At 43.9% G+C, this 27,104-nt stretch overlaps 1 protein-coding gene across 2 annotated transcripts in view; it reads right to left on the bottom strand.

Moving 5' to 3' along the window:
- Positions 1–5,204: 5,204 nt before the first annotated feature.
- The window catches only part of RPRD1B (regulation of nuclear pre-mRNA domain containing 1B), a 44,343-nt gene continuing 22,443 nt past the window's right edge, over positions 5,205–27,104 (bottom strand). The window contains exons 5-7 of one of the 2 annotated variants that reach the window (XM_019509949.1): positions 24,663–24,789; positions 23,339–23,514; positions 5,205–6,196 (exon numbers count right to left, since the gene is read on the bottom strand). In XM_019509949.1, the coding sequence (XP_019365494.1) occupies positions 6,170–6,196; positions 23,339–23,514; positions 24,663–24,789 (330 nt within the window). In that variant the 3' untranslated portion in view covers positions 5,205–6,169. Of the gene's footprint in view, positions 6,197–6,226; positions 8,784–23,338; positions 23,515–24,662; positions 24,790–27,104 lie in introns of those variants that run through there. The other variant, XM_019509948.1, reaches the window with a different exon arrangement.

Here is a 27,104-nt window from a genome sequence, read left to right as displayed (position 1 = left end):
CTCTGCCAGAAGCACTTCTCTTCCGTTCATACTCATGCATCCCTTTCTAAAAGCCAAGCAGCCTAGAAAGAAGGTCCCAACATTGGCTGCTCTTGAAGTGCCACAGGGGCTCTTCCTAACAGCAGCAATGGGTTGAAAGTGGAGACTCGTTGACACGAAATAAGGAGACAACCAATATGCATTAAATCCTGGGGACAGCGCAGTTCTGGGACAAGACTGATTTCCAGTAGATTTTTCCAAGATTCGTGCTGGTTGTGGCTACAAAGCACGTCCCTGCCCCTGGCATTTGACCTGCTGGCTGAGTCTCGGTGCCCATTCACCCCTGAGCAAACCCCCAGTTGTACGCGGAAGCAGAGTAGCCACGTGCGCAGCCAGCGCCACCACAGACCCATGGGCTTTCATTCACATCAGGTTTGGGGCTACTTTTCTCAGTGCTTTTAGCTCAGTGGCTCTGCTGACAGCTTATTCGTCTCCCTGTCTTTCAGCTTGTCTGTCATGTCAAGAAGTAACCAGAAGATCCCCCTCCCCATTGCCCAGCTACCAGTTATGGGGGCCTGTTTGGCCCGAGTCGGGCTGGAATAATACTGCTGTGAATCAGGCTGACTAGAGGCTGAACCCTGGTCTCCACATTCCAGTAGTGCCCGAACCAGAGGGTGATGGAGCGAGCCAGACACATGCACACGCCCTCTTCTCATGGGTTTGTTTTGGGGTAAATCAACACAGCCTGGAGCCTGTAAGGCTCACAAGAAATGGGCTGGCCCAGCTCCACAAGGAAACAGCATGGCAGGAATATGCCAGTGGCCCCAGGCCACAGGCTGCCTCGATGCTATCAAAACCCCATGCAAGGAGGAATGTGCCAGGGGATTAGCGAGGCGGAGCTGCAGGGAGGAGCCAGGTGAAGGCATCTCTCCCCCAAGGCAAGCGGGCCGCCTGCCAGGAATGTCTGTTGTCAGACGCGAGGTGGAAGCAGCAGAGAAAAGTGATTTGGGGGGGCTGCAGCAGTGGGGGATTTAAAGGGCTTTCATAACCGCTGCCACCATGGCAGAGAGACCGGTCTGCGACCAGCCAGCCGAGCAGATGGAAATGGGTCTTTACTGGGGTTCTGCAGCTAGTGCCCAAGCAGCACCGCGGCGAGGGGCCGTTCACCCGTCAACCTTTCTCTGCTCCCCCGCCACTCCCAACTACGCTGCCCTCCACCACCACCCTGGCCCTAAGCATGGGCTCACAAACATTTCCCAGAGTCCTGGGCCGTGAACTCCTGCCAGGGACGGTCAGGAGAACAATGCGAGGAGCAGACCATGGTGCTGACCATTGGCTCACAGGTGCTACCTACTTGGAAGGAAGCTGCTGTACTTTCTTCACCTGTGCTAGGAACCAGCTGCTTGTGAACATTTGAGGGCAGCAAAGGGACCATCACCCTCATGCTGATGGGGAGCAGGACACAAGGCCACCTGCTCCGTGCCCCCCCCGGTCCCTGCATTCCCCTCAACTGGTAGGCGGTGGCAGAAGAGGAGCCAAGAACTGGCCTGGCCAACTAGATAAAGCCCCTGGCCGTGCAGAACTTGCGTGGCATTGCAAAGGGAGCCCAGAGAAGCATGGGAAGGCTCTCGGGGAGCCCCACAGAGCTCGTACACCCGGCTTCCTTATTGGCTTGACACTCGGTCTCTGCTCCAGAGCTATGTGGCCCAGGACAACTCCTGCCAGCAACCAGAGAAAGCCACAGAAGACAAAGCTGGAGTCAGCAGAGCCTGCTAATCTCACTGCTGCTCCCCCACTGCAGCACTTGGGCTCTCTCTACCCTCCCGGAAATCGGAGAGGAATATACCTAAATTGCTAGCCATTGCAGGTGGCACATTTGGCTGGTGTTTGCAACTCTTTGGCGCCAGGTACCTTAGTAAAAAAAACAGTAACCACAGCAACGTGAGTGCAGGGAAACCAGCCAGGAGATGTGTCCCCTTCTTCCCCTGCTACTAATACTGCTAATTGAAAGGAAACAGAAAACCCATCAGAAGTCATCCATCCTCCCAAGATAACAACACCCCCTGCCAGCACTATCAGGGCAGCTGCAAAAAGCTGCTTATGAGGGATTAGGAGGAAAATCCTTTGCAGCCCACTCTGTGCCAAAGGACAAACACGGCAGAGGCAGGGAGAGTGCAACAGGGACCCGACGTCCACATGATCTGCTCCCTCAGCCCTTGACAGACCCAGGATACCCCAGAAACCACGTGTGGCTACGGCAGCAGCCTGGGTAATCAGTCACCCTCTGCCATCAAAACGACAGGTCAGACATCCCGTCCTTTGAGTGCAACAGCTGCCTCCTGGAATCGATGGCAGAAGCTTGCAGTTCAGCCGTGAGGCAAAAAGAAAGTAAATTATGACAAAATCCGTCCATCCTGCAGGACCCACCACCTTCCTAGTGCCCCAGGCGTTTTCATTTCCCCTGGCTTGTCCCCCACCCAGAGACATCCAGCAAGAGATGTCACCACATTAGGACCTGGTGGGTCTCGAGGATCTGGTCACCACAGCCAGAGAGGCTGGAGCACAGAACAGGCATCATCAGTGTTCAGTTATAGGCCCATTTCCCCACGAGTCCATATGTGCACATGCAAGAAGCAAACTCAAAGTGGTTTCCCTCTCTGGGAAAAATGCTCCTCAAAATCCAATACCTTTTGAGAAGTGGCACTGTAGAAGAGAGATGTCTTCAGAGCTCTTCTCTCTGGAGCATGCTGCAGTTTGGCGTTGCACACTACCCTGGAAATGCCCTGGTCTGCTCTATGCCAGATCCAGCAGCTTCTAGAGATACCAGGGGATACAAGAGGCAGCCGAGCCACACGCTAACCGGGGAATCCATCACTTCCAGCAACCTGGCAGATGCCGGGGTGGTTGTCTCACCTCCATGACACTTCACTGTTGCATCTTCAATGTCCTCAGAAAACCGTCCTTTAATGGAAAGGTGATGAGGAGCTATTGGCCCGTACTGTGCGGACAACTGCAAAGATGATTAACACAATGACCCCCGGCAGCAGCGAGTCCTGCACCATTCACCTTTAATCGAGCTGGACCTCCTGCAGCTCTTCTCTATTGGAGTCATCCATGAGGGAACGAGCATCCCTGCCCATATTGGCTTCTCTCTTCTAAAGGGAAAAGAGGGGTTGAATTGTAAATCCAGGGCTAAATAAACCCCACAGCCTTCAAGGCCACTCAACTCAAGTCAAATCACAACATGGAAAACCACAAATCTTACAACCAGAGCACTGTGCTGGTGGGGATGCTTATGCAGATTGCGAGGCAGGGTTTCACTGCCTTAATAATTCATTTGCCATCCAAAAGATTAACTCTGGACTTCTTTTGTGTTTTTTTAAATTTGGTCCACCACAGCTTTCCTCAGATGCCGAAACTTGCCGTTTAAGTTTAGAGACATGCACAAAGATCCCACTGACAGTTGCATGGTTGCTGTGTCTCAGTGATTTCCATCTCCAATATTTTTTCACTTCTGAAGTAGAGCAGAGCTTTCCAAATGCCAGCTCATGTTTGGATATCAAACACTATTCTTTGTAGCTAAAACCATGAGAGAGTCAGAGAGGCAGACAATTCTGCCTTTGGAGCTGGAAGAATGAAAACTATTTGTAGATACTGTGCCAAAGGATTTAATGAATGCTCTTGATTAATGTTATTGGGCAGCTGTAGTTCTTGTGTTAGGAGTACTGGATGAGTTCAAGAAACATACTATTAAAAGCCAACTGCAAAACGGGTTCTGTTTCTGCCCAGGCCAGAAGAGACCCTTTCTACCTCCCATCGAGTGGTAGAGGGCAGCAGGAGAAAGGAGCAGGAACAATTTATTCTGCTCACTGAAGCAAGTGTAATTGAACACACCGCGTTCAAGAAAATGCAAGTTTTACAAAGTCACTTTTCAGAGAAGAACTGCACTTTCATTAAAGCTCATTGTTTATGCCTTCCCTCCGTGCAGGGGAGCAGCAATAAAGTATCAGTTATTCACTGAGCTGTGGCAATATCAAGAGTACTTGCACACAAATTAGGGAAATAAATTTCAGCTCCCTGCAGACAGGATGTCACACATTTTTCAACATTAAAAGCTAAAAAAATTTTTTTTAACAAAGATTAAAATAAAAGAAAAAAATAGAACTATACAAGAGTCTTAACTACACCCTTGCAAGACGGGGCACTTGATAAGTCTTCATATACCTGAAGGGCAATAGCACAGAAGATGGAGATGGGCTTTCCTCTAGGGGACAGGGAGAGGAGCAATGGCCTCAAGCTTCAGAGGGGGAAGCTGAGGTTGGAGATTAGGAGGAACTGAGCAGGCGGGTAGTCAAGCACTGGAGCAGGCTGCCGAGAGAAGTGGTGGGATCTCCATCCTGGGGAGTTTTCAAGAGCAGGTTGGACAGATGTTTGGCTGGGATGGTCAAGTCAGGGACAATTCTGCCTTGAGCAGGGGGCTGCACTAGTTATGTGAGGTCCCCCCCAGCCCGACTTTCCTAGGATCTTGAGATCTGCCTTGCATTTTGGGGCCACATTTTTGAAAATTACATCACTTGTTTGCCAGCATGAAAGGAGATTTCCCCTTCAGAGCCCAAGTTTTATCCTTGATCTGAACGCAGCTAGGGATGCTCCTCATCTATAACACGGCACTACCTAGGTTTGGCATTGGCAGCACGAGCAATGTTGAAAATGGTACTCATTTTAATAGACTAAGTAACCAGGTTTGGATTCAACTGTGAAAAGCAATTGGTTGGAACGTGCAGTGCTTGAAATAAGTATTTCAGGGCCAAGGGGTAATAGGGAGGGGCACTTTGAAATGCATCTGACCACTGGAGTAAAGTTTACTAAAATCTCTCTGACAGATGAGGGCAAGATGCTGACTGAACTATGTAGGTGCATGCATGTTTTGTATGCAATCTAGTCATGGCTATACTATAGGACAGAGAGCCAGAGGGGCCCAGAGGTTTGGGCAGGTGAAGCATTTAGTCTGCCTCCTCCCCAGGACACACACATGCTCCACGATTTACACATACCCCACCCTGCCATTGTACCGAAGGGACCAAAGCCCAGATCTTCTTTGTCCACCCCCTCCTTAAAACACAAGTGGCAGCTGAAGGCTGCTTTAGCCCTAGGAGGATGCTATTGTGCAAGAAGCCTCCCAAAAAAAACCCCTCAGAAGGCCCGTGCTGCTCATTTTACAGTGGCTTTTCACAACAGCCCTGCATGCTGTGTTAGCAACGAGGAAAGCTAATTACAGCCTGTGCTGAGCTCAAGTACGATCCTCCAGCACCACAGGGCATATGGAAGAGTATAAGACACAATCTTGAATAAAACTGAAGTTTCTTTACTTTGTTACTTTAACTCAAAGGCCAGATATCCTAGCACCTACCTGCTGCTGGCATCTTTCAAAAGTCCTCCCTTAATTTTTAAGGCTGCCAGAAGAGGATGAATTTTCACTGTGATGGGAGTCAGATGGGTTTTTTCCTCACTCCCTGGAAGAGGATGCCCAATTTCCCAAATGCTTTTCGTGGTCATGAAGGTAGCCCTGAATTTCAGAGTCAGGGTCTTCTAAGCTGGTATACAATTTGAACACCAGGAAAATGTTTTATGGACATTCTCTAACTCCAAGCACGATAGATATGAGGTGGGTCTGCTCTAAAATCATCTTAAGGAGCAATTAGGTAAGCCACCTAGACAGAAGAGCTTCATGATAGCATCATACATGCCCTGGTCCACATACCGTACTTCCATGTGATGTTTGGTTTCACACACTCTTCTCAACAGCTAATACATTTGACTACTAGGTTGCAGACAGTGTGTAGTACAGAGGCACCAAGAACTGTTTCAGTGTCAGATTCCTGGCTCCCACCTCTAATTAGAGGATGCAGTTATTTACACATGTTCCTCAGTGCAACTTGGATTAATTATGGATTGGATTTGCCTTCTAAACCTCCTGCCCTACAAACAGAAGATCGTCCAGTGGAGGAGTCTGTTTTGATGCCGTGATGATCTAGGAGAATTATGCATTAGTTTGGTTTGCAAGCAGTTAAAGAGCAACTGTCAATTTGTCAAGCTCAAGTGATGCTTCACAGCGACAGAGCTCTTCAAAGTGAAGACTACTTCAGGCAGCTGCTGCACATTGAAACTACGGCTTTAAACAGAGCAAAATTTAGGGCGTGCCAAAGCAACATGGAGTCTGAGGATAGAAAAATAAAAATAAAACAACTGCCTTTCAATGACACCCTCTTTATTCAAAAATAGATATCTATGAGACATTTCAGAATATACTGCTGCCACAAATGGCAGCCTATACTTCTAAATTAATTCCTAAATCAGTTCATGTACAGATTTAAGCTTTTGTTAAAAAAGACACACGCTTTGGGGAAAAATCTGTTTGACCTGGAGAAAGTTCCACTCAGGTCACTAGGTGCACCCTTTGCCCAAAAAGTAAAACTAAATAAAATTATAAACCACAAGACTTCATTTAAATTAGACCAAAACAATGCACACACACACACGTATTTAGAAAAAAAATCAAAACATTTCAATTAAAAAAAATACAACTCTCTCACAGAAAAATCTGCCCCACACAGTTTGAGATGCCAACACAATTGTCTAAGTTCTACAACAGCTTTGCTTCATTGTTGTCATATAATAGTTATGCAGTCAACTGCTGGTTGGAAATAATTACCAGTTGAAATATAGCCTTGGGCTAACTCTGCTGAGCTGGGACAGGACAGAAGTGCATCTTTTGGTTTGGGTGTTCGAGGTTTTTTTTTTTTGGCAAAAGCAGAGAATCTATAGCACTTAAAATGGTCCAAAAATATTTAGACAAAGGACTGTCCAACTGCATCAATTCATGGAAGAGAAGAGTTCTGCCGAGGGGAAAACAGACTCCAGAGATGGGCAGCAAGAAATTCAATAAAGGGCCAAAAAATCAAGTGTCGGTATGGAAAAGCACATGGACGTTTCGCCAGCTAAGCCAGAGATGCTAGTTTATTCAGTTTAGCTGAATGCTGAATAAGCCACTGAATTCCCTGTAAAATAAATTAATGAGCACACAGAATGAGTTTCATATTTCTATCAGTTTCCTCACACCTTTGAAAACAGCAGTTTAAGACTACAAGCGAGGCACAAATACAACACAGCTAGCCTTACTAGTTTTAGCCTCTGTATTACAAAAACTTACATTACTAGATCAAGTGTTTCCAGCACCTCGCAATATCTTAGCGAGAGGCGTTTGAATTTCAACAGGATACACTGCCAGATTGGAATGGTTTTCAATGAGCAGAGAGGTCTGTTTGTTAGAACTAATACACAAAAATTTAAACCTGACTACACCCATGGGAGCTGTAAAATACTAGCTGGCATGATTGTGGTATTAGACGAGAGCATTGTAAATTTTTTGTTTTTAGTTTTCTCCAATATAAAGAAAAAAAGTCAACTTACATTAATATGCGATTCAAAATTAAGCACACCTTCCTACATTATATGTGCATGTATACTGGTGTATGCGCAGAGACAGTGTGTGCCCACGTACAAGTCTGCACATGTTGATACTCTCTACACAAAATATTTATACCACATTTAAAACTTCAGTTCGGTAAATCACTTTGTTTAAGCTAAGGGAACTAAATTCCTTAAGATTTTCAATACAATCATCCTCAAATTCAAAGGAAGTGAAAGTGATGGGCTATCACTAGTTGTATCCCATGACTGTGGCAGCTGAACCAAAACCTTTCATGGACATTTCTTGATTATATAATACAGAAAAAATAAATGTGGTATAAATATAAAAGAAAGGAGCCGGAACAGAATTTACTTCACTCATGCTTGGGTAATATCCAGTTCTGCACTGCTCAGCAGAGTGTAAGTTCTGAAACTATCCCTTATCACAAGAAAATTGTTCATTTTTATTGCCCACGGTTGCGCTTTATACACAAAGGCACCATACCAAATAGGAACCAGCTTTGTGCAACTCCTACAAGAATAAGAGCAAGTACAGGTCTAACGAAAGGTTTGGGTGTACCATGGTTGTATAGTCGCATCCTTCTTGCCCTGGTATGGTACAGTACATACGCACACACCCTCCTGTAAAGGACACTAGTCGTTCAACTGCTCAGGGATATGAAGATCAGAAACCAGACTAAAACAAACAAAACTGATTCAGAAATAATCCGATACTTTTATAGAGAAAAAAAAGTGTCATCAAGTCCAACATTTCTTTGAAAGCTTCCAAGGTCTATGTGCACGATTTGTGACTTCTGCGGGAGTAACAAGTGCTAAGAGCAAACGGAAACTAATCTGAGTACAGGAAGTGTGAGTAAGATTTGTCTTTTCAAAATATATATGGACTCTATACCCCTCTCTTCGGAGTGCACACACTGGTGCACACGCATGCACACACACACACACACACACACACACACACACACACACGCTTCACCTTCCCCTCAACATGAGACAATATACAGAGAGAGAGAGAGCATGCACAGCTGGTAGTCTGAAAATAGGTCTGCATGTCCCTTCCCATGGTAGATCGTTGGAAGACTGGATTTCCAGTCAACACCAGAGAGAGTCTTCTTACTTCTGCTGGTACTAAGGGGAATTGGTAAATGTGGGCACCATTTGTCCTAGTCAGTTGAAAATAGGTCACCAGCTGACGGCAGAGGTGCCAAGCCTCCTGTAACGTTGGGTAGCAGCGACAGATCTGGAAGGCTCTGGATGTGGGATTTCAGCTCCTTGCGGACCTGGGTTACCCGAGCGAGCTTCTGTTTATACTCCTGAGGGGAAGAGACAAGGGAACGCAGATTAAGAATAGGTTTTTATAAATGCCAGCGCATGCGGTCTGAGCTTCCCAGAGCTCTGGCTGTAGAAGAAAGCAGAACGCTAGCTCTGACAATAGCTGTTGACATTCACCCAGCTCATTTTCCCGGCACAAACTGACAAGGATTCCACAAGCTGAAGCACTCAAGAGCCAGGGGTGGATTCAGAGGGGGAGGCACCCCCCCCTTCAGGTGACCACATCATGGAAGTAGCAGCTGGGGACTATTTTAAGTTCCCCAGTTGGGTAGGAATCCCCCCCTCCCCCTCGGTGTTCACCAGCATGTGCCCACTGCTGCCCCCGTTCACCTGCTCACAGGCTGCCCATGCATGGGGGCAGGGGAGACTTCAGAGCTGCTTCTCCCTGCTCCAGTTGGGCTCTGTAGGAAGCCAGGCTCAGTCGGGACAGTGACAGCAGCGGGCAGGTTCCTCATCCCTGCCAGCCCAGGAGCAGGCACTGAGGAAGGAAACTGCCTGCTGCTGCCGGTGCCACTGCTGCCCTTGGCTGAGCTTGGCTCCGCATGTAGCCTGGCTAGGGAGGAGCAGGAGCAGCTCTGAACCCTCCGCTTCATCCCCAGATCAGCTGGGCAGTGTGGTCAGCAGCAGGCAGGGAAGCGGTGAAATAGGAAGGGAGGGAACAGGACATGCTGCTGTGCACAGAGAGGAAGGTAGGGGTGAGGGAAGACTTACCTGGATGAGAAACTTAAAAAGACCTCAGTTGCTGCTCCCACAGTGCAGTCTGCCCACCCTGCGGTGGGGGGACACTGGGAGCAGGGGTGCAGCCGCCCCTGCAGTGCCAATCACTGCTTGCACATACCCCTCCTTTAGAAAAATCCTGGGTCTGCCCCTCCTGGACATATACACCTGCTACTGTTAAGGCAGTCCAGTGGTCCCTAGGGTGCAAGTTTCCCTGCAAACTAGCAGAGAGCTCAGTGGCTGGCATGCTTAATCACTACTAGAGGCACCATGCTCTTCACACTTCATTTAAGAAATCAATTTGAGAATCTGAAAAACAAAAAACCAGATTACCTTGGGTTGCGTGGCTGCAAAAGGGCTCAAAGCATCACAGAAATTTCCTTTAACTGCTTCCTAAATTAACAGTGCAGCTTATACTCTAGTTTTGTAAACATATTTGCCATCTTTCTGCCAAGTCTGGAAAGCAGCATGGAGACTTCAGCTGCAATCATAAGGGAACAAGACTCAACTAAGCCAGTGATGGCTAGTCTCATTAAGAGCAGCAAGCTTCCAGTTAGCTATTTTGGACTGTAAAGTTGTCCCATCCACCCTATTTTGTGCGTTTCGACTGATCGTTACACCCTGTTCTAGAATGATGGTGCAGTCACAGAAAGCAGCGAGGGTCTCCTCAGATATGAGTGATAGGGCTGGATGGGGTGTAGCTATCTGAAGAAGGTCAATGTGCCCTCTTACAGCAGAAGATCAACTCCTACCAAAAATGTATGTGAGAGACAAAGCTGTCATCTCCCAGCTCACAGAAATGTCTTTTCTTCCCTACGTTTTTAAAAAATGGCAACAAAAACAATCTAGGTAGATACTCCCTTGTGGGCTATAAAAGTAGCTGAGGATAAAGAGAAATCATTACTGTTAGGCAGTTTCCATTATTAGGTGCTTTATCTATACGGTATTAGCCAACCGATTACTGACCATAACAACTGTAGCATTAGACTGATGTATTAGCAGTAACTTGGAATTAACCACACGATCACTAAATGTGCATGCAAAAAAAAAAAATCAAGGGACAGAGATAAACAACAAAAATATAGTCACTGGCAATAGCAAAGGCCATACTGGAAGGACCGCAGATACCAAGGAGGGCACTTGAAAGACTTCTTCCAGGAACCTGGTACCCATGAATAAATACCAACACAGAAGCCCAGAAAGCAAACACTAGAGAAATCAGCCTTGAATTCCACAGTCTGAAGAAGAGTTTCTTGACACACCTAACCCCTTGTTGTGGAAGACCGAGGAAAGCAAACAGCCTGAGAACCCGGAAAACCACCTGACATCCACTCCAACAGACTGGCAAGGACTTTCTGAGACTGTTTGAGAAGTCTCTTGCATTCACACGCGGACATGTTAAATCAACTCAGTCTACTTGGAAAATCCGGTTAAGATTTTTATCCACTTCACAAAGTTACATGATCCCTGAGAGAGCCCTCTCCCTGCAGAAAACAGGGTAGAAGCATTAAGAAATCAAATGGACACAGAAGATAGTTATTTTAATCCATATTGGCCCACAGACTTTTGCTCTTCCTCATGTTCTAACTGCTTGCTCTTCAGTTTTAAGTGCTTTCTAAAATATGGTGTAATCTGTAAGAAACAAAAGTTATAGTTTAAAGAGTATGCTAAACAGGCCTCCACACAGTCAATTTTAATATTTACTTTGATTTCTTACTTAATTGGTAGGAAGAGATGAGCAGTTTACTACAGAATCCTTCATCTTTGAAGAAGAAAATATGGGTATTTATTAGAGCGAAACAACTTTTGGAAGGGTTTACAGCTTTAATCAGAATCTCTTTCGTCTTCTCAACGATAGAAATTCTCCCACCTTCCCCAAATGTCAAAGCAGAGAATTTCCTAGTCATGAGTGATGGGTTTATGTTCTCATCTGTTTACTGCTTTGAAGTAGAATAGCATGAATACCAGAGAGTCAATTATAATAATGCAGAATATTCCTACACCTGGAGTGGGAGTATAAATGGATAATATAAATTTCCAGCAGGCACACAAATAAGAATTTCCTTTTGCGTCTTCTTTTGAATCTGTATAGATTTGCCGTGCTGAGGGAATAACAGACCGTTATATATCAAACGCCTACGTGAACATACACAGTATAATGTTTTGGAAGGATGGGATTGCAATGAGGTTCAACCAGACTCATAAACCAAATGTGCTGCTTACGAGGCTAAAGTGCAGCAGGAGCTCAGGGGAAACGTACTCATTCATTTCATAGACATTCAGGCTGGAAGGAACCTCGGAAGATCAGAGTCCAGCCCCCCGCCCAAGGGGCAGGAAGTCAGCTGGGGTCACAGGATCCCAGCAAGATAAGCATCTGATTTACTTTTGAAGGTGTTCAATGTAGGTGCTTGAACCACCTCCAGTGGCAGACTGTTCCAGACCTTGGGGGCTCGAACAGTAAAGAAATTCTTCCTTATGTCCAGCCTGAAATGTTCTTGCAGTAGTTTATAACTGTTTGACCTCGTCATCCCTTGGGGTGCTCTGGTGAACAAATGTTCCCCCAGATATGGGTGGTCACCCCTGATAAACTTATAGGTGGCCATCAGATCACCCCAGAGCCTGCGCTTTACCAGGCTAAAGAGCCCCATGGCTCTCAGCCTGTCGTTATACGGTCTGTTTTCCTCACCTCTGATCATGCGCGTGGCTCTCCTCTGGACTCTCTCAAGCTTCTCCACATCCTTTTTGGAGTTGTGGAGCCCAAAACTGGACACAGTACTCCAGCTGTGGCCTCACCAAGGCCAAGTACAAGGGGAGAATGATGTCCCGGGATTTGCTTGAGAAGCATCTATGGATGCAAGCCAGCATTTTAGTCACTTTACTAGCCGCAGCATTGCATTGCTCGTGTTCATCTTGTGGTCAATGATGACCCCCAAGTCTCTTTCTTCCATAGTGCTAGCCAGCATAGCACTGCCGAGCCTATAAGGATGCTGCAGGTTTTTCCTCCCAAGGTGGAGAACCTTGTATTTTTCAGTGTTAAAAAATACTTTATACAGAGCCATCCCTTGAATGACAGCAAATGGAGTGGTCTGCTCGAATTCAGCAAACAAGCAAGGAACATACTGTAAAAGAGCTGGTAGTACACAAGTTCCTGTATATTCAGAATATAGACAGCAAAAGGTATTTATTGTCAGGTGCATGCTCACAGACAGAGGGGGAATACTGCTGAGTCTGGAGATTGCAGCTTCTTGGCAAAAGGCTAACTGAAAATTGTCATTCATAATCTGCCAGACAGTGATGGATACTGAGCTGGGAATGGAACAAAAGGGCAGAGCTCTCTCAGGACTGCTGAGCTCCACAACGCAGAGGAGGCTCTGCAACAAGACAGCCTGCCCTCCTCTCACTGCAGGCAGGAGAAAAATGAAGAAGGGCAAGATGGCCAGCGAGAGCAAAGCACCTGACACGGGGAAGGAGCCAATACAAATTCCAAGCGCAGCCCGCAGGCTGACATCATGGAATCGCAGTGTCGGGAGAGAACTCAAAGGTCACCTGGTCCAACCTCCTCTGCAAAAGCAGGAAAGCAGAAAGTCATCAGTGCAAGACAACAAGCACCACTATAAGCTCGGCATCAATTCCCTTTTTGCCTTCGCAAAAAAAGTCGTTCCTCCCTTCCTGGAAAGATTCTCCTGCCTATAAATGTTTGAAATGCCTTGATGAGCCTGAGAAAGTAAATGTCAATTCTACCCACAAAAACTTTCATCAAATATGCTCATCAGTCCTGGATTTCAGCACTGCAGAGGTGCGTAGACTCTGACTTTCTGTTCCTAAACTTAAGATGAGCAGCTTCAAAACATCCACCTGAGAATCGCCAGTTCTGAGCATTTAACAGTTGACCCTTATTCAGAGATGTGCCCTACACGGAGCAATTCCTGCACCCCCCAGTCCTATGAGGTAAATGCTTTTTATCTGCAATTAAATGGCTTTTGAACATGTATCAATGGCAAATTAAGTCAAGCCCCTTGAGCACAGCTCTACACTGCTTTGAGAGGTCTGCCCTACAGGTAGGTTAACAGGAGTGTCACCTACCCCAAAACTAATTGCTAATTGTATTGCAGGAGGTGCCCACAGACATGACCTGCCCCAGAAGCTGACAACCAACAGGGCTCAGAGAAAGTCAGAGATTGGGAAGGAGAAAGTACAGGGACATTTCTCAGGGTAACAGGCTTGAAAGTTAACTCGAAGGGTCTGAGACAGCCCAGAAGGATGCCAATTTGGGCAAAGATTGCACTAGAGATATTACCTACTTTCCAGCTGATAACTGCCATCTGTCTTGGTGCTTAGGAGACACTGTGCTGATGTGGGAGATGACAAGAGGAAAGCAGAAAGACACCTGTGCTACATCAGGCAGCGGACCGAGCTGAAGCGACTGACAATCACAACAAAACCCAGACATTGCCAAGTTCAAAGCTATAGTCTAAAGACAGGACACTAATGCCCTGCTGTTGAATCTTTCCAGACAAGGCTGACATTAAGGAAATCATGGCATAAGAGGGTCACTGAAAAGTACAGGAGGCATGACATCTGCCCAAATATAATGCTAAGGCTCCACATCTTATCCTTCTAAAGATTTCTGCTGCCAACGTCAAAACCTTAAGCCAGAGTGAGTAACTGGAGTGCTTAACCCTGCTCCAAAGAAAGAAACCCCACGCTGAATGCTGCAAAATTGTCAAGGATGTTGTACATGTGAAGAGCATCATTTGAACCCTGACTTCTTGAGGCCTTGGCCATAGTGGGTATGACAAGCCTGACACAGAAGTACACAACTTCAAATAAGAGCTCCAACCTCGTCTTTTCCAAGAAAAAAAAGAGAGAGGAGATTTTCATTGGATGCAGATTCACAACAACTCTCAACATGCACAAGGAGCCAGGGATGGACAAGCCTCAGTTATTTAAGCCTTCATCACCCCATGGCTGGACTACAGCAGTGCACAGTCCCTGGGCATGAAGACTTCAGAAATTTCCCCTGGTACAGAAGGTTGCAGCCGTCTCTCCACAAAATGGACTGGTGCGAACATGTTGGACCTGTTCCCAGTTCTCTAATGTGCCTAATCATCTTTTCAGCCTCAGTCCTAGCCTTTCAGATGTTCAATACACCTGCATTGATGGAGTTCAAGAAACTCAACTCAAGTTCCAGAATGGAGGCCACCAACGACAGCTTTATTTCTCTGGAGCTCTCTCCAAGGCAGGCAGATTCTTCTCCAGAAGAGACCGCTTTTGTGGGGCTGGCCAGAAACTGAAATGAGTTCCCACAACAACTAAGAGCTGCAAACCTTGGCACCGTTGACTCTAAATGCAAGCTATATTTATTTGACCTTGTCTTCTAAAATACAGCAATATATATCATTTTATATAGTCCATTACAAAGGATAAGATAACACACAGCATACTAGTTATACTGCTTAAATACGCCACAAAGATGCTCAGTTAGTACAGGAAGGGGAGCAACACAAGAACCTATACAGAACCCGAGAAAACAAAACACTATCTCCTCTCCATTCAGGGTTGGGAATTAGCAGTAGTATTCAACCCTGTCCTAAGGCTACTTACTGGTTTTAGTTATTCCAGACTAAACTGCACGAGTGCCCTGCAACAGAAAATTCAGGCGTCATCTTTTACACAAATCCCAATATTCTTCAATTAAACATGATCTGAAAATGCATCTGAAGATTTGGGACAAAAGCCCTTCAATTCTACAAAACAGCAAACACTTGAAAGAGACTGCTGCTTTCGGAGGTCTCAGCTTGTACTCTATGCACCTAGCTATTGCCGTATTGCATAGGAGGCTCTAATTAAGATTGATAGCATTTGGATGCTATTTGCCTTTTTTGGTCAAAGTAATGAAAACTGACTCAATATTTGCTGTAGCTGGAGAAAGCTGGCACTGTGCAACACAAGTGCCCTTCCTAATCAGTGCTTGCTTTCAGAATAAGCTACAATTCTACTCTTCAGTGAGCTAAAGCATTTAGTCTCCACCGCAGGTCCAAAAACAACACCTCTCTCCAGGGAGCAGACAAAAGATCTGATGGGAAAATGTTCTCTCGAGAAGCAACCCTTGAGCATTAGCAGTCTGATGTAATTTGACAAAGTGGGGAATTTACAACGAAAGGATGTCGCTGAACTTGGCTCGCCCTGCTGTGCTACGGTGTGGGGGGGCTCTAGAAAGTCTCACTATGTGGACTAAATTTTAGGTTAGACTTTGCATTGGCCACCTCTGCTCCCACTTGTGGGGTATGCTTGTCAGCTGTTACAGCACTGCATCCACTGAAAAGCATTTATTCTAGCTTTCTTAACAAAATTGTGTGACATTTAGAAGGTGTTAGCCCTCTGGACATCCATTTCTGCCTTACAGTACTATAATTGCATGTATAAACACAGCCTGCTTGACATGTCCGATTAAGACTATTACGCACATAGTGCCATTATGCAAATAGTGCTAGAGAGTGTGAAAAAAAATGAGCATTTAAGAAGTGACCCAAGTTTAAATGGCACTGAACTTTCAGCTTTGATAGTACCAGAGCTTTTTTTCCCCCCGGTGTATAATGCACAGCACTAATAAGAACACAGTTTAAGTCCTCCAAAGTCACATCAGACAGCCTCATCTCTTACAGTGCCTCAACATAGCAGTGTTTTGCAACCAAGCTTTTGTTATACCTTGCCAAGGTTAATGTTCCTTTTTTTTTTTTTAAATAAAATTTTGAAGACCCCATTTTAAGCATGTCAGATTGTACACAATTTAACTTGCTTTTACCATGAGGAATTAGAATAGAAGGCAATTCTTTTGGACAAGGTGGATTGTAGCACAAAAGCTTGAGTCATGGATAATGAGCTGCAAGTATCTATGCTGTAGCTTACAAAACAGATTTCTCCGTAAGTACAAAATTCCATTTATAATGGGATTTTTGAGGCCTACTTAAAACATGCACTATTAGGGGAAAAAATCATGAGAGTTGTACAAATTTTGATGTTTAGAATGTGGTTTGACAAAAGCTTGCTACAATGTTTATGTTTAAGAATAATTAAAATCATGTAAGCACGCACAAAGATCTTCAAGATCTGCAATATTTATACAACAACCTGGACAGACATTCCTTGGCTATTCCAGCTTGCCATTCAAGGCAGCATTTAAAGTGTTCTCAGAAAGTGGACTCATTAAAATGTAAGTCAGGACAGGACTATCACAGGGACACTATCTGCAGGAAAGAGCCAGTGTGAAGTTTTGCAGGGAAAAAATACTGCAACTGAACAACAGCAGTTTAAACAAATGATATGCCTTTTATTGCCAAATTATGTGGGCAACAAGTATTCAGATGGCTAAAAAAGCCCTCCTCTTCCATTTCTATAGCTTTCAAGAGAACATACTAAAGTAAGACCATAAGGTGTTCCACAAAACCTAATTCTTTATTTAGTCTGTGTGGATTATTAACAGGTACAAACACAAATGAACTCTACTGACATTTTTAGCATGATAACATTTACTGTTTCCTTGTTACAGAAAACACCTCCTCAACCTTAATCTGGTATTCTAAATTGATGGACACCTCTGGTAAAAGACCACGGCTGCAAGTTAAAAGCTGCAAAGCACACTTCTGTAGAGGACATTCAACTCCCCTTGAACTCCAGCCACTCTGCCCGACTTTACTTTTACAAACAGCGCAAGATTTTCTTGTTTCCAGAGTATCATCCCCTTCCCTCTATAAACTTAGCAGCTTCTACAGCCACCTAGATGTCCTGCTGAACTAAAGAGGATGTGAAAAACACCATTTCATCTCATGTTGCATAGTTTCTAGGGTCGGAAGGGACCTGAGAAGATCATCCAGTCTGCTAAGATGTTGTACAGCATCTTAGCACTTTACAAACAGCATTTTCCCACACTTGTGTGCAAGGCTTTGGTCAACATGCCAAACAGCTAAGAGTAAAACAGGAAAAATGAGTGCTCCCCCTATCAGTTATAAACCCCAGCTGGCTGCAAAGCCAGGCTAGCTTGCCTGCAGAGAAGAGATTGAGCCTTATAAGGAAACATCTCAGCCCAGCTAATTAAACCTAGTCCTTGAAACCCTGCACACGGATCCAAGTCAATCGGGAGAAGAATAAACAGCTACGATTTATTTACAGTTCAGTATGCAAAAAGTTAGAGACCCCAGAGGCCAATTCAGAGCCCGGAGTCTGCGTGTGGGGGGGCCGTTGACCTCAGCAGGTTTGGGGCAGACCCAGTTTGTACACGTTAGCTTGAAAAGCAGCTGCGCCAGAGCCAGGGCCCCTCTCCCAGTTCTGCCGTCTGATCTCATGGCTCTCAAGGTCAAACGGAGGAGGGGAAAACACATGGCCATAATGAAGAGAACTGCACACCCTGATACTTCCTGGGTAAGTTCTGATGAGTTAGTGCTTGAATAGATGCCATGGTTATTTTGACGGCTTCCTGAAAGCCCTTGCAATCCATTTGCCCCCTGCAGAAAGGCAGATAATACAGCAGAGAGGGAACCATCCTCCATCTGTCTGATTTCATGCTCTTCAACGCAGAAAAAGAATTCATCTTAATTAAAAACAAATTGAAGACAGAAAGGCTGGTGTCACAGAGCACAGTGGTGTCTGAAGTGTGGCTCCCTTTTCCCCCATGGAGCTTTGAACAGAACAGGCATGTGAATAGATCTGCGCCACGGTCTATACTGGAGCGGGCAGACAGCAGCCTCAGGCAGCAGGGAACTCATTTCTCCTTTTCCACTTCACAGCAGCAAGATAGCAATGGACTTGACTTCATCCAAGTTTCTCTTAAAGAAACAGCCCGGTGTTCAGAACTTCCAATGAGCCATTTTTGTTGGCAAACTGGGATTTTCTGCCTCTCATTCTTCAAATAAGAAGCCCCACTTCCTGTCCTCAGTTTTCACTACAATTTACTGGACACAACGTCTTTGCTCTTGGTTGCATTTCAGGCCGTACAATGGTAGCTCTTCTTGCTCAGCTCCCCAGTGGAGGATCAGGTTAAGAAGTTACTCCATGTAACACACTTACAGCCCCGAACACATTATTCCTGCACCCTGAGTACTTCCCTGCTCCATGCAGAGGTATCAGTCTGCTGGCCACACCAGGCTGAAGTTCAAGCAGTACCATCATCTGCTCAGATGGTCAGTCGGTGCAACCAATGGTAGTAATAATACATTTTACATTATCTTCTGGATGCAATTCCTCCATGCTAAGTGCATCTATTCCAGTTCAAATAACTTAGGTCACAAGCAGATTTCCAGTCATTCAGCTTCAGTCAAACATTGTTTATGCTAAGGAGAAGGGCAAGACTGCACTGCACCTCACCTAAAATATGGCAACATGATTATATGGCAATAAGCACTCTATAATTTCTAGAGTTGTGCTTTTTTGAAGTACAGTTTAAGCTGTATATAGAGGGCTTGTGTGGCAATAAGATGGAATGGGAGGTAAATCCTTCTAGCCCTTCTCAACTGCCCTCAGTGGCCTAAAATAGACTAGTCTCTGCCAATTTTTCCAAGTCCAGGCTTAATGAGGAGCCACCAGCTATGCAGGGGTTGAGCATCAAGGTCTGTGTATCCAACAGTCATGAGAGTTGAGAAATTGAACAGACTTTTCCTCCATAAAACAGCACTCAGGATTAAAATGGGCTTAAGTGGCACCCTTAGTATTGAAAACAATGGGATTTGGCAAATGCGTGCCTGCCTTGCTTGCTAGCACGTTAAGTGGCTTACACGATGTTGCTATTTCACCTGTAATACTTAAGCCATCAAGAGACATTGCATTTGTCCCATGATGAACCATTTTATCCTGGGACAAAGCACAACTGTTCAGACATTCTTGTCCCTTGTCCTGGGATAAATCTTAAAAAGGTTCATGGGATAAGGAGTGCGGACAGTTTATCCTGCAACCTCGCAGAATAATAATTAATAATGCAATCTTGGGATAGCCAATCTAAATCCTGATCAGACAGTCATGGTGTGTACATGCCAATCCTGAGATATTTCTATTCCAAGAAAAACACAAGTACAATTTGTCCAGGGACAAATAAAATGTTTGTTCCTAGCCTTAGGCTTCATAAACACTGAGAAGTGCCAATAAGATGCTGTTGTGCCTTGGTACTACATAAACAGTTAGTGAGCCCCGGTTCTCCAGGGCACAGTGCGTCCTTGCTTCACTGCAATATTAATTCACTAACATTGCTCCTACGCTTACCCTCATCCACATCCCCACCCAACAGTGGCTCAATAGAAAATACCTACTGATGAAGTTGCTGTCATTTTCTTTTCTCATCTTACTCAGTCCTATGGTCTTCAGCTGTTAGAAAACTGTTTGCAAGGCCCAGCCTAGAACCTCATTACTCTGCCCAACATGTACTGAGGTTGGGGGAGAGCCTGTAGTCCGCTTCAGTGGTTCATCTTGGCATTCCAGTCCTAATCACTGCTATAGTCTCCAGGCAGCCTCAAGGCAGGCAGCTATTTCAGACCTTTAATTTCTTTTGTAGTTTAACTGCTTCCAACTCTTCCATACTGCTTTTGAAGTGGCTACACTGACACAGAACATAGTCTTCCACGAGGAGTTTCACCAATACCATACAAAAGGCAACACCACTTTCTTGCTCTACTCCATATTCCACTGTTTATAGATCCACTTTAAGCACAGCGTTAACTGCTCCTCTTTTCACACCCGACTCTTACATAGTTTCCTGTTATTTTTTTAAAAAGACAATAGTGCCCCAGACCATAGTTCCTATATTCTTTATCCCTAACTTTGAGAATTGCTTAGTACTACAGGAATGTTTGGATTCTTGCCCAGGTAAATCTTTAACACACCTTGCATCTGAACTGTAGCCTATTGTCCAAGCTCACGTTCTACAAAGTATCATGCCTTGATGAATGACTTTTATACAACCGGCAACAGTTGCCCTCCAGTTATGTTATTTCAAAATCTCCTGAGTTACAGCCAAATATAAGTAAATACTCTCAATCCATGTAAATAATGTCTGTTTGCAGAATTTGCCATAGCTGATGAGTGATTGTATTATTGGGCTCTTTAAATTAAATAAGAACCCTACTGTTTAGACAGCAAAAGCCGCTTTCCCAGAGCTGTAGATTAACTATTTTCATTACTATCTCAGTGAAAAATTTCCCCTCTTGAGCAAATCAAGTACCACGAAGATGCAAAGAGATACACATTTTGACCCGGTATTACACTTGTCAACAAAATAAAGGCCTCATTCATATTGCCAACAAGGAGCCTGATTTTTCCTGTACCATCAGCCTTGACTAAACCAGTGAAGCAACTGAAGTAGACAGATTACCCTAAAACATAGACTGTTTTTTTAATACATCTCATCTGAAAGCAATGGGATTTATATTTGATGATGGAACATTTACAGTCAGCAATTCCAGAGTTTTGGAAAGCGGTAACAATAAAGCATGTCATATCAATAAGAAATATCAGCACAGGCTGAATGCAAATCATGTTGCTAGTGCTTTATTTTTCATGTTTATAATTTCAAATAGCTGGAGTGGGTGGTTTGCACTTGCTTCTTTAATTGTTTTTTTTTTTTTAAATTGCTGTTAACGTTTACTGATTTTCTGATATGAGATTCCCCACTTAAGATGTCTGTTACTGCTACAAAGTTAAATCCAAGGCCTCATCTACCCCCTTATTGTGAGAACATCAAACCCAAATGCACAATTGACAAACAGTCCATGCTATATTTATACAAATAATACCATCTTTCAACATACTGAACTTCAAGTCAGGAAAGCTGAAATCCCTAATTCTTTCATTAGGAATTTCAGCTTGAAACAGGTGCAACTCATGCTCCTATATCAGTTAGGCACTTAAAAGTGAAATCTTGAGAGGTGCCTGACTTTATTTTAATATTTATAAATATTTACCTTGCAAGATTTCCCAGCGCTTTTTCAACATCAACACTTTGCTTTGAAGTGACAAAGAATTCAAGCCATTAAGAAAATTCATAAAGTTTTGCCTCTGATGCTTTAGAGACTTGGGCATATGTATGAAATTAAACACAGTTAGTTCCACTGAAGTCAAGAAGGTTAGTGCTGTGAATAAAAGCTGCACAACTGCTTCAGTGCTCACAGGATTGAGGCCTTAGCTGTCAATACTCTTGTCTATACCAGTTTTAAGTTTCAAATAAGGTGCCTTGCCAGAAGTGTCCTTAAAAAAAAGATATGCCTAAATTATAAGGGACATTGGCTGTTTATCATACGCTTTAATCTGAAGTTGCAACTGCCTAAGTTTCCAAATAAGCTTCAGCCTTGTTCAAATGGAGGTTTTGAAACACAGGCTGTGGAGCCCATTAGGAAGCTCCTTGGCTTTTTATTTAAGTAACACAAAAAGGCAGCAACGTACACCAAGCTACTCCCTAGAGTTAACTGTAGCATTGAAGATGACAAAACAAGACTATGACACATGGTTTCCACGAGCCTTACTTCATGACAAAGTCATCACATACCAAAGAGGATTTTTATAGCACCTTGCATACTCCTATGTGAAACTGTTTTTATAATTAAAAAAAAGTCACAAGAAAGCCACTATAAACTCAACTCTCAGGCTTTAATCTCCTGAAGCTAATGAGCTAGCAAATGATGCACCTATCCAGCAGCTGGTAGTTTTGAATGCAGCAATTCTAATTCTTCTAGCTGATCTTAACTTGTGATTGCATATACTGCTCATCCAAAGACTTTCACAAGTTAGCACGTACAGACATGGAACAAGGATCTGTGGTCAAAATGCAGTTCAACTTAAATGGTACCACCCATGACTCTGGAAGACAAGCTGTGATGAGGGCAAAGCACTGAACTGTTCTACATTTGGGTCTCCTTCTCGAAGACTTTGTCCTCTACTGCAACTCAAGTCCCACCCAACAGCAGCTGTTCGTAATCAGCAGGAGCCAACAGTGTAGAGGAAGTCCTTAATGTGTCGCCGAGGGGCAGTTCAACAGATGGCAGAGTGACATACAACCAGAATCGTTAATTAAACTCCCGTATTAGTCCCAGGGAATTGTACTGAAAACATTTTCTCCACAAAAGAACATTTCAGATAAATGACTGTCTGCTGTTGCCCATGTATTTGCTCTAGGGCTCTGGTCACTGCTGACTTCCAGTCAGAACAGTCTCACTTTTACAGCAGTTTCTTGCCCTCCAAGTTCAAACTGGCTTTGGCATGAAATCTGAGCTGTCATTTCCACCACAAATTTTCATTCATGGGTAAAGCAATTAAAAATGCTACATTTTTTTTAACCTAAGCTGGGTAGGTTGTCAGGCACTAAGACACATCTGACAAGTTCTCAACAATTAAGACCTAGAAGTCAAATGAAGGGCACCCAACAATAGACAACATACTAAAAAAAAAGCATTTACTCGCAGAGAGAAGTGCATAGCCACTTGGACTTTTGTGGGGTAAGGGATTTTACCCAGAAACAAAAAGACCAACATGAGTCTGGACCCCAAACCAGAAACATCTGTCAAATAAAAGCACTCAAACAAATGCAGATTCTAGGCCTCCTTTTTCCATTTGCTGTCATGTTTCTCAAGGCAATGTGTGATGGACTGGTCAGCTGAGTTGAGTGGTTCACACCTTAACAAAAATAATTAACAGATGTTTTCTTCCCCATAGAAAACAAAACCGTTGATAACTCACTAATATACGTGCTAGAACCAAATGCTCACTTAAAAACCTCTTAGCTTGAAGTCAAGCACGTGTTCGGTGACAAGGTAAAGTGTCTAGCATTGCTCAGAGCAGTACTCACTTCTAGCTTTTTCTCTTTCTCTGTCAGTACATCCTTCTGGTTCTGCGTGTATTCAATCAGCATGCGTGCCAGCTGGCGCCGATCTTCCAGCTCTGCCGCCAGTCTCCCATTGTATTCTGCTAGTAACAAACATGCTTCATCCACAGTCTTCGAAAGACGTTCTGCTGCCTCTTTGTCTAGGTGCAAAGGTGGTAAATAGTTTACATGACTCCGTTAAAACCCTTTTATTCAGTGACAGAAAGGGGCTGATTCACCAACTGCATGCACAATCATCACTCATTCATAAGTGTTTACCAGGTTTTGTAAAGAAATAGGGTCCTAATCAAGAAACATTTCAGAGGTACCTGCAAATGGCTAGGACTCTACAGAACCTGAGGATGAAGGAACATTTTAACAGAGAAGAGTTCATATTTTTTGCTTTTGCAAATCTGGCAACAGAAGAGCCTGTATGATCTGTTAAATTACGTCACAATATTAACTTGCATCTACAGAATTTAGTTTGCTACATCATGGGGTACTGGCATTTATGCAAGACGTGCACTGCTTCATGCATTTTTGATCTATGAATATTCATCAATATGCTGAATGCAAGCTTGCCTATAAATGCACACCTGTCCTTCCCACAGCTGGACAGAGTGGGCACATCTACATGTGCAATTAATGCTTTTTGACTTTACTGCACAATAAATCTATCTCCATATGAAGGTAGTAAATTTACTGCGCAGTCAGTGCCTGCACGTATAGTGCAGCCAGGGACTCCACATTCTCAAGAGCCGATAAGCTATACTTCGCAAAGAAGTCTAAATTAAAATTAGAAATACTTACAAGAACAAGAGTCAAATCAGTTCTGTCTGCATGTCCTCCCAGTTTCTTATGACAACATTTTCAAACATGGCTGCATAAAGTCAAGCACCTATATAAAATGATCAGGTTTCCAGAAGTGCTGAGCTTCTGTTCCTGTTGCAAAGGGAGCTGTGGGTGCTCAGTACCTCTGAAAAAAATCAGGCCACTTATTAAAATACCCAAATATGCATAATTAAGATGCTCAACTTTAGGGAACCAAGTATGAAAGTTCTGGCTCTTGTTTCTTTACAGTATTGCAAAATGAGTCTGCTAAAAGCTATTTGAGAGACAGCAATTAAAGGCTCTTGGAAATACATAGCTTGCTTTGGGCCAAGGGACTGGATCGGAGACTTGCACCTTTCCTTTCAATTACATGCCAGAAGATTTTACCTGTAAACTGTCAGGAAATTTAAGACTAACACCCCAAAAGCATACGAAATGTATCCAGCCAGTACTTGATGGTTACTGCACTCTATCTTACCTGTAATCTTCTCCAGTAGCGACACATCTTGAACTTCCTGTGGCAACGAAGCAATTTTCTGCCGTACTGTTGCATCTCCTGATGCTGCATTTTCCAGATCCTGAAGGGCTTTGATCAAGTCCTCAGTCTGCAGGATAGAAAGATAAAACACAGAACAATAGGCTGCTTTTAAATGGAGCACCAAATAACTGCACTGCAGCCAAGTTTTAAATACTACTAGTGCTATGCAATTTGCTTTAGATGCTGTCATGGCATTATGTACTGAAATTATTTACCTTTTATGAAGTGCTCTTCACTGTCCTACTTCCTTTTTTTCCCCTTAATGCTGCAATAACTAACTATACAGCACATCACTAAACTCTAAAGTAGCCCAGATGTATTGACTTTCATATAAACGCACTCAAATCATCTTAATTGGGACACCACAGTGGATGGTCCCTCATCCAATTAAAACCATTTAAGACAAGACTGGAGGAATTAACACTATACTATTAAAAAAATAGAATTCTTCTATGCATTTCACCTCTGGATATGGTTTTATTTCTTTTAAACATAGTTTTCTTCCTTTAAGGATTGTTCCTTTATCCTGCCTTGACTGAGAAGCAAGCTTCCAGGAATCTTTTTATTCAACTGTGTATGCACAGCTTGAGACAATGTGGACAGGGCAGTTTTTAATTGAATCTCTGGGATCTGTAGGCCACATCTGCTTTTAAGACACTTTTGGAATTTCATACCTGACACCTGGCTAAGCACCACTTAGTCACTTGGCACCAGCTAAATGCTGACTTTATGGAGCACTCTCTCCTGATTGAGCAGCTGCCATTACCATTCCCCTCTGGCTAAACTGGTTCTTGGAGAGTCTATCATAATTAAGTGGACTACATTGTATTCCATCAATCCCACTCTGCCAGTTTCATTTAGTTCTTTGCAACTTCCAGCAAAAGACACATCCCCAGAAAAAAGGTCATTAGTGCAATCAAATGTAAACCCAAGGTGTTCCCACTAACTTAGCAAGAAAAGGAATCTGGGAGAGGGAAGCATTAAAAAGAGTTCAAAGAGGGAGAAGGACAGACTGGCAGGAAGAATACAAACATATGCAGTTAGGAGGCTTACCTTGCATATAGGTATAGTGCCTGATCAACCTAATTCCTTCTATGGCAGGGTAACCATCCTTATGGAAGGGGGACAGAAAAGAGCTGGGGCAATTATAGAAATGGGTGAGACAGATGACACTTCTCTTTCACACCGTTTTCGGTGATGTTCTCATAAATACACTCAGATAGCATGGTCCAGATGAGACTACTATCAAAGGTGGATAAGTAACTGTCCGAATAACAATAGCTGAAGAATAGTAATCAATGGTTTGAAGTCAGAATGGGAGGAGGTAATTAAGTGGGTTTCCTCAAGAGGGCTGTGCTGGGTCCAGTACTGGTCAATATACTTGTTAATGGACTTGAGTATACACTCATGAAATCTGTGGATGACACCAAATAAGTGGGTTAAGTGGCAACTTGGAGGACAGGATTAGGATTCAAGAGCACCTTGGAAATAAAATAGGAAGAAATCCAACAAGGACACAGGCAAAACACTACTCTTCAGAAGCAACTATCAAATGTCTAAATGAAAAATGGGAAACGACCAGGCTGCCGATCTGCAGGGAAGGCTGTTGAGGTTATAGTGCCTTGCAAATTGAATAAAATACTGTTGCGAAAAGGCTATTAACAAAAGCATTATAAGCCAACTTACAGGAAGTCATTTGTCCACACTTGAGCCCTGCTGAAACCTGATCTGGAGTAAAGTATCCATTTTTGCTCACCACACTAAGCATGTGGACATTTTAGGCACTTTGAGTGGGGAGGAGGGACCCTGCTGCTGCTCCAGAGCACACAGCAGCTGTTAGGTCTGCAGGTTCCCATCTTGCAAGTTAGCTAAATCGCCCTACCACTGACCCAAATGAAGTGAGGTTAAAATGAGAGCATTTTTGCTACATATGTATTGCCACATAAATCACTAGATGTAACACTCACATTGACACAGTTTGTATTTGTATCCTTTGATATTGATACAATTGTTACTTCTGTTGATGCCTCAAAAAATTAGACAAATTGGACAGACTCAGAGGAGACCAACACACATGAAAAGAGGTCTAGAAAATATGACCTATGAAAAAAGGTTAGAAGAACAGGGATTATTTCGTTTAGAGAAGAGAAAGCTGAGGGAGGAATCTGATAACTACACAAGAAGGCTGTTAAAAGAGGATGGCAATCAATTGTGCTTTAAAATCCACAGGAAACAGGGCAAGAAGCAACAGGCTTAAACTGCAGCAGGGGAGATTAAGACTGGATAATGGAAAGAGCTTTTGACTTGGAGGATGGTTAAGCACTAGAACCGATTACACAGAGGTTATGGAATCTCTGTCCCTGGAAGTTTAAGAGCAGGTTA

This window comes from Gavialis gangeticus, unplaced genomic scaffold, assembly GCF_001723915.1.
Source record: "Gavialis gangeticus isolate Ggan-Ray unplaced genomic scaffold, GavGan_comp1, whole genome shotgun sequence".
In the NCBI taxonomy this organism is placed as follows: Eukaryota; Metazoa; Chordata; order Crocodylia; family Gavialidae; genus Gavialis; species Gavialis gangeticus.
This window is presented reverse-complemented; position numbering and strand designations above follow the sequence as displayed.